We start from the raw sequence: 10,803 nt of genomic DNA, 5'->3' as shown, positions 1-10,803 counted from the left end.
TAATTAGTCAAGCTAATTCAAGAAGTTCGAGATTTCAATTAAATTTTTAGTTAATGGAATAAGAAATTAATCTAACCAAAACTTGATTGTTTTAATTATCTTTTTATTAATTTAATTGGCTTGTTAAAATTCAGTTCGAGAAATATTATAAGAAAATAAAAAATATTTTTTTTAATAAAAAAATTAATTTAAATTAACGTATTGATTAGCAAATCAATAAGCCAAACCATTTTGTTGTCCATCTCCACTAAATATAATTTTAAAATCAAACTCCACTATATGTATTTGTGATTGATATTATAGTATAAAATATATTTTATTTAAAAATATATTAATTTTTTTATTTATTTTTTTATATTAATATATCAAAATCAAAATAATTTTATGGTGTTTAAAGATTCTATTAGTTATTTCTAAGGTCACTTTAAATAAATAAAGAGATATAACTAAGAGAAATAAATTTTAAATAAATTTTTTTTTATTAATTTCGCAGAGTGATTTTTTTTTTAAAAATAAAATCTAAAAATAAATAATAAAATATAATTAATTATTCTTCCATCACTATAAAATTCTCCTCAAAACATTAAAAAAAACTTAAAAATTAATTTAAAAAACATATTATTCCGCAAATACAGAGACTATCTAGTTAAATAAATACCCAATCTATTTAAAATTTTAAACTTCCTTACAAAACATCACAGAGGAGCGCAGGTTAACTCCCATTGACACCCACCGTTCATTTTAGCCTTATTCAAACACAAAAAAAAAAAAAACTCAAACACCACACCACGCTCCACCTCCCAACCAAAATAATCACACACAACACTTCCACCACCATCACTTTCTCTCTCTAAAAAATAACTTTCTGTCTCTAGAAATCTCCAAAACCCTAGGGCTAGGGTTTCAATCACATTCCATCTCTTTTTCTCTGGATCCAGAACCTATGGCGGAGGAACCAGCATCACCGTCGCTATCATCGGCGGCGCCGCTAGGATCATCGGTGATACCGATAGTGAACAAGTTACAAGATATATTTGCTCAGTTAGGTAGTCAATCGACGATTGAGTTACCGCAAGTGGCAGTTGTAGGCAGTCAAAGCAGTGGTAAATCGAGTGTTTTAGAAGCACTTGTTGGGAGAGATTTCTTGCCACGTGGAAACGAAATTTGTACTCGGCGACCGCTGGTTTTGCAGTTATTGCAGACTAAAAGGAAAGGTGACGGTAGTGGTGAAGATGAGTGGGGAGAGTTTCTGCATTTGCCTGGGAAACGGTTTTATGATTTTTCCGAGATCCGGAGCGAAATTCAGGTGCGGAGTTGGTGGATTATGACTTTTTGTAGTAGATTTTGTGTGTTTGTGAATTCAGTTTTCGAGTTTTATTTTGTGGTGTTTCTGTAATTGTGTGATTGTTGAAGATAGTTTATAGAAAATAAGGCCCTACAACTCCCAAGCAATCAAAATTACTGTTCATTTCGCTAGCGAAATTTTATCATGGAAATTCGTTTGCTGTCAGGTTAGGTTATTATAACCGTTTAAGAGTTTAATAGTAATTCCTGAGATGTTTGTGTGTTTGGAACCATTGATGATTGGCGAGAGTTTCTAGAAATTAAAGAATGGTTTTGTTGAATGAGTGCGTGTATGTATATATCATGGAGTGCGTGTTGTTTTTATTAGTAAAAGTTGAACAAAAACATGGAGAAATTAAGGTCTGGATTGCATGAAAGAGTATTTGTGTTTTGTTCCTGTATTGTAAATGTCTTAAGAGATCAATTTTGATTTTCTTCTTATTATTATTTCTTTGTGTGTGGGCTTGCAGGTCTTCTGTTATGTAATAGTTGAACTGAGGTGTAAAAATTGGGAGAATTTCAAGGTTTAGTTAAATTCAGAGTTTCTTTTAGCAATTCAATTGCTAATAGTTGAAGGAAAAGTGTAAAGGAAAAAAATTGACGAAGTTTTTAGTTAGTGTTTAGGAATGTATGAATGGGGAGGTAATTTGAATTAATTAATAGTTATACTGTGATTTGTTTTGGTTTGTTAGTGTAATTTTGCTTGAGTGATTTTATCGAGTGTACTAAATGATGTATTTAGTTGATTTTGGTAGTTGAATGGTTAAGTGATTTTGTTATTGGGAACCATTGAAAACCTTTTTTTTTTTAATTTAACTGCTCTTTTAGCTTTGTATTGAATAGGGTAATATTCATGTTTAATCAAGTGTTTGTTACATGCGTGGCTCTAATAGATTTTCTCAACTTAGAAATATTTTACTGTACATCAGGTTTTGGTTCATTGATTGTTATTGTTGATATCCACTTAATAAATTTCACTTTCAATGATCAGTCAGTCAGCTCATTATTCAATAATATTGATTTGATTGCAGGCTGAGACTGCTAAGGAAGCAGGAGGCAACAAAGGTGTCTCTGACAAGCAAATTCGTTTGAAGATTTTTTCACCAAATGTTCTTGATATTACACTTGTTGATCTACCTGGTATAACAAAGGTTCCTGTGGGTGATCAACCCTCCGATATTGAAGCACGAATTAGAACTATGATCATGTCATATATTAAAAAACCAAGCTGTCTGATTCTAGCTGTTACAGCAGCAAATTCAGATTTAGCAAACTCAGATGCTCTTCAGATTGCAGGAAATGCAGATCCTGATGGTAAGTGTGCCTTTGATATCCTGTCTGAGTGACTTTGTCATGCTTATTTTGTTTAACTTATGCTCATCTTTTTTGACAGGTTATAGAACCATCGGAATAATCACAAAGGTGAGCTTGCAAACATCATGTTTCTTGTGTGTTTTAACATCTACAGCATCTTGGTTGCACCTTAGAAGGATTTTCATGTTTTTTCTTTGACTCAGTTGGACATTATGGACAGAGGCACTGATGCTCGTAATCTTTTGCTTGGAAAAGTGATTCCCCTTAGACTTGGTTATGTCGGTGTTGTGAATCGTAGTCAAGAGGTAATCATGTAACTACGTAGGAATAGTGCATGCTAGTGGTTTAATGGTGCATCCTTCTGCATCTTATTTTTCTGGGCCCTGCCTTGTTTCCTCCTTCTATGTTATTGCTTTGCTGATACTTGGTGAAGTGGTTGATAAATTATTTTGGCAGTTGTTTTTGTTTTTTAATATGCTTTACTTGTTTTGCTCATTGCACCTGTTTTTCCCATAAGGAATCGTGTTGGTATTGTTTTATTTTCTGACACTTTACTGGTTGAATGTAGAAACTAATATCCAGTACTGGTAATCATTAAAAATAAGAATTTTCTATATGCTTCGTTTTCCTTTTCAGTATTTTAAAATCTTTTCTTGTTCTTGATCGTTTGATTTTCAATATTCTTATGGCATGGGGATACATTTTGAAGACATATCAACCTATCTGACAAGCCTTTTCAACTTATATGAAATTTTCCTGGCTGTCCATATTAGGACCATAATATATTGCACATGATGTGACTTCCTGTTGAAATACAAACCATGACATTCTAGACCACTCATGGACTAATCTTTCGAATGGCTGTCCTGATGCTGATGCAGGATATCATACTCAATCGGAGCATCAAGGATGCACTTGCTGCGGAGGAGAAGTTCTTCCGTAGTCGTCCAGTATGACTGCCCTATCTCCTTATTGTTATACCTAATTTGTTGCAAAATCAATTACAGTAATATATTGCTTTATTTACTCACATGCTGTTCTATAGGTATATAATGGTCTAGCTGATCGCTGTGGCGTTCCTCAGCTGGCGAAGAAGCTGAATCAGGTAGAATTTTTGCAGCATTATTTACTTTCAGAATACCTTAGGGCACATCATTTCAAAGTAGATTCCTTGTGTTCTGCATTTGTTGCTAGGACATCCATAGGATTTTTTCTCCTCTGAATGAACCTTATTGTGTTACTTTTCCCTCCAGATTCTAGTGCAGCATATAAAATCAATACTTCCAGGGCTGAAATCACGCATAAGTTCTGCTTTGGTTTCTGTAGCAAAAGAACATGCAAGCTATGGAGAAATTACGGAATCAAAGGCATGTATTGTTTACTTAATTTTTTTTTTTCTGAGTGTCCCTGCAACTTGATTGAGATTATTTTCAAATAATTTTATGAATTTTATGATTTCTGGTATCTGATTATTTTACTTGTCTGAGCTGATGCTTTGCCTTGATAAGTGTCCCAATTTTTTTTTGTAGTGTTATTGGTTGTTAACGCTTGACATTCATAATTTTATTACACTTGAGTTCTTATTTTGTGACTGTTCCTTGTGTTTTCAGAAGATTCTAGTAGTCCACTCTTGCCAAAGTATGTTTTTATATTATTGTTTTAGTTAACTTGTTATACTACTTTTTGTAAATAATAGGCTGGACAAGGAACTCTTATTCTGAACATTCTTTCAAAATATTCTGAAGGTAATTCTTCTTATTCTTTTCACTCACATTTTGAATTATGTCTTCTTCATAGATATTCTATCGTTTCTTATTCATGCTTAAGATCATTAATGTGTGCCGATTTCTTGTTGGAAACAGCATTTTCTTCAATGATAGAGGGCAGAAATGAAGAAATGTCAACATCTGAGCTTGCCGGAGGAGCACGAATTCACTATATTTTTCAATCAATCTTTGTGAAGAGTTTAGAGGTGTGTATATTAATATTTTCTTGTGAACAGTGGTCATTTAATAGGATTGATGTAACAAATTTCTATCAGTTCCATGTGCATGCTTGACATTTTCTCCTTCATGAGAGTAATGTTCCATCTGGTTCATTTGAATAGAGTGAAGCCTGATTACCTATTGTAAATCTAGGAAAACAAGCCCTTTTTTTGGGGATAATATTTTTTTTTTGGGGAGGGGATTTGGATGTGGGCACTCCAAGTTGTAGAGCCTTACGTTTGAATCTTTAACCTCAGGACCAATGTTTCATTGGTTTGTTAAATTGGCTTTAACTTTCTTGGTTCTTCTCTCAGAAATTAAATGGAACTATTCATTTGTGGTGCAGACCTGAGAATCACTTTATACATGGAATGGAGTTTCTAGGTTGTCATGAAACCATGGAGAGATAGAGACGGTTGTTTACAAGTGTTTTTGTGCATCTATTTTTATAGTTAAGAATTTTTACTCTGTGGTGCCATAGAAACTATAATGTAACTAGACTATGGAAAATTGTACAAAAGCCCACATGGCTATGCTTGCATGTGCTCTGCTATCCTGCCATTATGGCATTTTACACTTATCTGCCAAGAGATCTGCTCTGTTCTTTCACCCATTAAAGTTAATGAATTCATTTAAATAATAGTAAAAAAATTGTTACTCTCATGTTTAGGGTTCCTTTGTATATTTTGACAATGTCTTTTATCTTATCTTTTTTATTCATGGAGTTCCAAAATAAGTAGTTTCTATGGTTTTAATTTACAATTTCCAAAAATTTAGCTACTCTCATACTTAAATGATTTACTTAGGTATGGTCATACCATTCTGCTATTTTTGTGCTTTTAAATAACTAATATTTTTAGATCTTTGAATGACAGTCACCAGTTACAAGTTTAAAAAGCCTTTGCTTCTTTCATTTTAAACAATGAGAGGTAAAAATGATATTTCTAGTACAATAAGCTTGTTTTGTTCAATAAAATCCAGTTGCTTGGGTGACTTAGCTACCATCCTGTGGGCAGCGTGACAAGTACTTTTGGGCAAAAAATGACTGTAATTTGCTGCTTATTACTGAATTGACTGAATCTGATGTTACATGATTTGCTATTCAGGAGGTCGATCCTTGTGAGGACTTGACTGATGGTGACATTCAAACTATCATTCAGAATGCCACTGGTCCTAGAACTCCACTGTTTGTACCAGAGGTTGGTTTATTATTTCTTTTTCTCAAATAAAAAGTGTTACTTTTCTTTTTAACAAGTGGAATCTTTTTTTTGTGTGTTTTAACTTTTGCATCTTATAAAGGCTTCTATTTCTAAACAAGCAGTGTAATGATTTTGGTTTTCATTTATATAGGTGCCATTTGAAGTTCTAATCAGGAAGCAAATAGCTCGTTTATTAGATCCAAGCCTTCAGTGTGCCAGGTTTATATACAATGAATTAATAAAGGTAGGGATGTTGTGATTGAGGCTTTTTTATAACTAGCATTTGCACTGTTGAATCTTCAAATGAAATTTCTCTCCAGATTAGCCATCACTGTCTAGTGAATGAACTTCAGCGGTTTCCTGTTCTAAGAAAGCGCATGGATGAAGTTATTGGAAACTTTTTGCGAGATGGTCTTGAACCATCAGAGACAATGATTGGACATATTATTGAAATGGAGGTATGTTCATACCAATATTTTTCAAAATCTTATTGGTAAAGTTTTCTGGTTAATAATGCTTTATATCTCCATTCTCCTTTCAATCCTTGTGCATTCATTTTGTTGACTTGTTTTCTGTTGTATTTGTTTTGACCAAACTTTCTGTTGGCATTGAGAGTTGTAGACTATTCTACGTTTGAGGATTTTCTTTTCCTACCTTTCCTGCCAACTTTGTAATTTTTAGACCTTGAACCTGCAACTCTTTGGTCACTTCCCAAATGATGGCCCTTACTGTCCTATGTGGTTGAGTTTTTACTGGATAGCGAAAAGATAGTTACGCATATGCCTGGAAGTTCCAACCTGTTTGCTTTCTCTGTTCTTTGGTTTATTTACCATGTCAGTACAAGCAATTGTGTTGTTGAGCCCATCTCCGATATTGCATAACATTTACTTCCCTTTGCAGATGGACTACATAAATACTTCCCACCCAAATTTTGTTGGTGGGAGTAAGGCTGTGGAGATTGCGCAGCAGCAGATCAAGTCGTCAAAGGGTTCTCTTGCTATGCCCAGGCAAAAGGTATGCGCCTGCTATGCAAATGATCCTCAGCACTGTTGTATCCACTATTTGATTTCTTACTTGTTAGCAGTGTTGTCAAGAGGCACTGAGACGCTCGTCTAGGCACTCTAGGCAAGGTGAGGTGAGGCCCCATCGCCTTTATTAGGCTCAGGCGTTGGGTTTCAATGAAGCGCCGCCTAGGCGAGCGCCATGTGTGTGGGTGGAAGGTGTTAAGGCTAGAGTCTGCCTGAAGTTCTTTTTTTTGTTGGATTTTTTTCAACTGATTTATGTTTTGACCTATTTGTCTTTTTTTTTTTAATTGATATTTAATTTTGCTTTTTAATCTATTTGGCTACTTACTATTTTAAATTAACTTTTTTTTTTAAAGGGTGAAAAATATAACTTTATATGACTGTTATGGTATTTTATATTTTCTTTTAATTTTCTAATGATCTAATCTTAATTGAGAAGATATATATATTACATTTTTTTTTTAATTTATAGCATATTGCCTTGGTTCATTCGGGCAAGCGCCTAGCACCTTGGGCTTTTACAAGCTTGGTGCCTTTGACAGCACTGCTTGTTAGATCCCATATTCTTTTCTTTTGGTCCCTATTCTTTTCATTTTTATTGTCAATTAGGATGGCATAGAGCCTGAAAAGGCACCTGCTTCTGAAAGGAGTATGAAGACTCGTGGTATTCTGGCCAGACAAGTAAATGGGATCATGCCTGATCAGGCATGGCAGTTTTTTCTTTCTAGTTTATTCTTAATTCTTTAATTTTTTTGTAGTGCATACTGTTATGGAGCTTGTTTAATTAGAAAAACTGGTCTTTGTATGACTTACAGGGAGTACGTCCGGGGGCAGAAGTTGAAAAGGTCCCACCTTCTGGTAATTTTCTACTCAGAAACTCCATTGGATATACAAATCTTATTTTAGATGCTTAAATTGTTTTATCAGGCAATACAAATGTTTCAAGTTGGGGCATCTCATCAATTTTTGGTGGAGGTGATCATTCTCGAATGTATGCTAAAGAAAATTCAACAAGCAAGTCATACAATGAACCTGCACAGAGCATAGAACCCTTGGAACAAAGCTTGTCTCTGATTCATTTAAGAGAGGTATGTTGTCTCTAATACCAGTCCTGATCAGCTTATGAGCATAATCTGATTTCCTTGTTTTTTTTTTAATTCTCAATTCATTTTATTCTAACAAATTTCCCTTTTTGTTTTTAATTTTTTATTCTCAATGCATTTTATCCTAACAAGAATATTTTTATGGTTTTTTAGCCCCCAACTGTCTTGAGGCCTTCAGAAAACCATTCAGAGCATGAGTCTATAGAAATTGTAGTCACAAAATTGCTGTTGAGATCATACTACGACATTGTTCGGAAAAATATTGAGGACTCCATACCAAAAGCAATTATGCACTTTCTGGTAATTCTTAATCAATGTCGGTTTACCTTTTACTTTGTTGTGGCCTTTGTATAATTACTATTACACTTACATGTGGCTGTTATGTGATCTCATCTTATTTTGGGCCTTTCTATTGGTTTTTCAGTATTTTGTTTCTTGTTTTTATTCATATCTGCTCTCGTTTTGGGTATGTTATCTACCATCTTTGTGGTCATCTTGTTCCTCTGTAATTTTTGCTGTTAATAACATGAACTTCTGTTCTCCAAAATAAAACAAAAAATTTATACTTGCAAGATTTTTTGTAACTCTTCTCTCTTAAAAAGTTCAACTAAAGAAACAAGAGTATGGCAGCATGGCCTACAGGACCCGTATCAATCTATTGGGTATGGCAGCATGGCCTATAGGACCCGTATCAATCTTATCCAAACATTGTCTGCAACTGGATAATGTTTATATTTTCAAAATGTTCCAAAACTCTCTTGTTTCCACCACCACCATCATTAGAAAAACTACCATGATGGAATGGCAGTTTGGACAAGTTTTCTAATGTTTAAAGTATTGTACTGCTAAAATTCAAAATGAAAAAACATTTTGGGTCATCTCGGCTAGGATAGTTGGATGTAATTTGTCATATTCGATAAGTTTTGATGTCACTTGGATTCATTATGTAGGTAAACCATACAAAGCGTGAACTGCACAATGTCTTCATTAGAAAACTTTACAGGTACGATAATATTTTACATTGATTTTAGTCATTGGTCCTGATTTCATCCTTCCAGTTATCACTCGTGTAATGTAAGCTAGTCATATGTGTTAAACCTGGATTTTTGTGTCTTCCTGAAACAGGGAGAATTTGTTTGAGGAGATGTTGCAGGAACCTGATGAGATAGCAATGAAGAGAAAGCAGACACGAGAACAACTTAGAGTTCTCCAACAGGCATTTAGGGTAGGCTTTTCACGACTCTAATCAGCAAAGACCATATACCTTCACACTGTCCTCATGTTCTATTATGGTTCTCTAGAAGTATTAATTTTCCTTAAGCTCTTTGGTGTTGGGACTGGAGCTAATTTTCTTTGAACTGCACATGTATATGGCGATTGGTATCTGCATATTTATGCAAGCATTTAACAGGCTTACTGTCAGAACTCGGATGAGTAGGTAAAGAACATAAGTGTTTCGTCAAATGGGGTGACCTTTAAGATTTTAATCTTTCTTGCTTAGCTCGTTGTTTATCTTGTCCATGGTGACCCTAATTACCCTCTCCTCTTGGAGAACTTATTTGCTTCCCAAAAGCTAGCATGCATCAGTAGGCTTTTGTCACCAGATGTGGATATGAAATTCCATTGCTCTGTTGCCATGAGGTTCTTTAGCTGCTTCTGCATTGCAAATGTAGATGTGCTGAGAAATTTCTGGCATCTAATTCGCTGTATTCTTTCTTTTCAGACATTGGATGAATTGCCTTTGGAAGCTGAAACTGTTGAAAGAGGATACAGTTTGAGTTCTGATTCCACAGGATTGCCAAAGATCCATGGGCTGCCAACATCAACAATGTATAGCAGTGGTTCCAGTGATTCCTACACAGCTTCTCCTAAGAACCCGAAGTCCCGGAAGTCATCCCACTCAGGGGAGCTACAGCCACATCCATATGCTGATTCTAATGGAAGTGGACATGCTTACATGCCAGGTCTCTATCCAACAGTAGACTATTAAGCCATTTGATCGAGCATATTGGTCACTTTCTAAAAGTGTCCAGGCATATTATGTTTCTTTGAATTTCTAAGTCACCTTACGCATGCAACTTCCATATTATTGAAATCCCAAGTTTCAAAGATGGCTTAGAAAGACATAAGCAAACCGGAAGCTGTGTTGCTCCCCTCCATATCTCTGTTTCTCTGATATAGTATAGGTTTATAATTGCATTTTTTTACGAGGCTCCATGAAGAATAACAGGGGGGGGGGGTGCTTCTATCAGCAGCAGCCCCTAATATATATTTTTTTGATCTATGTGCTATTATGAAAATTGATGTCCAATTTCCAGTTAGGATTGCCGGTCGGTATCATTTTGATCAAATAAAACTTTGAAGGAGCACTGAGAGTGTCCTGTGGTGCTTGCTAGTCGGCAGCATTATTGAGCTTTCAAACACTTGTAATTTAGGTTCGCATTTCTTTGATTTTCCAGGTGTTGAATGTCTTTATACAGAGTATGGTATCCATGTTTGTGCTGGGATTTGCTATGATAGAGTGGAATTCTCTAGGGATTTGATGTTGATAGCTGCTTCCTTGTTGCCTCATTTTCCTCGTGTGTTTTCACAGATTTGGAAAGATAATTGTGTTAATAGTGAAATTTTTTGAATTTGCAACATTTAGTTTGCGAGTCTGTCTGTCTTCGTTTTGAACTCTTTCAAATCCCACCGTCTTTGGTTGTTGAACCAAAAAACCCTCGATCCTTATATTTGGGATTTCAAGTCAAAAGAAGGTGAAGAATCTAATTGACAAGGATTAGATAGTTAAATAAAACCCTTTCCAACTGATTTTGAGGCATGGTCGTTAAAG

At 34.8% G+C, this 10,803-nt stretch overlaps 1 protein-coding gene across 2 annotated transcripts; it reads left to right on the top strand.

The window, feature by feature from the left end:
• Positions 1-768: 768 nt before the first annotated feature.
• On the top strand, positions 769-10,521 carry LOC118040302 (dynamin-related protein 3A). Of its 2 annotated transcripts, XM_035047196.2 has the most exons (20): positions 770-1,306; positions 2,376-2,658; positions 2,738-2,766; positions 2,862-2,963; positions 3,540-3,608; positions 3,704-3,763; positions 3,912-4,025; positions 4,355-4,403; positions 4,521-4,630; positions 5,750-5,842; positions 5,994-6,086; positions 6,163-6,300; positions 6,743-6,856; positions 7,477-7,572; positions 7,683-7,725; positions 7,795-7,955; positions 8,124-8,270; positions 8,921-8,973; positions 9,096-9,195; positions 9,694-10,521. In XM_035047196.2, the coding sequence occupies exons 1-20, from the start codon at positions 944-946 to the stop codon at positions 9,958-9,960; spliced, it is 2,484 nt and encodes an 827-aa protein (XP_034903087.1). In that variant the 5' UTR covers positions 770-943; the 3' UTR covers positions 9,961-10,521. The 2 variants fall into 2 exon arrangements, with proteins under 2 accessions (XP_034903088.1, XP_034903087.1); XM_035047197.2 differs by lacking the exon at positions 7,477-7,572 and having other exon boundaries at positions 769-1,306.
• Positions 10,522-10,803: the final 282 nt, after the last annotated feature.

The sequence above is a fragment of the Populus alba genome, chromosome 7 (assembly GCF_005239225.2).
Source record: "Populus alba chromosome 7, ASM523922v2, whole genome shotgun sequence".
NCBI classification, from domain to species: domain Eukaryota; kingdom Viridiplantae; phylum Streptophyta; class Magnoliopsida; order Malpighiales; family Salicaceae; genus Populus; species Populus alba.
Note: the sequence above shows the minus strand (reverse complement) of the source record. Positions and strands in the feature narration are given on the sequence as shown.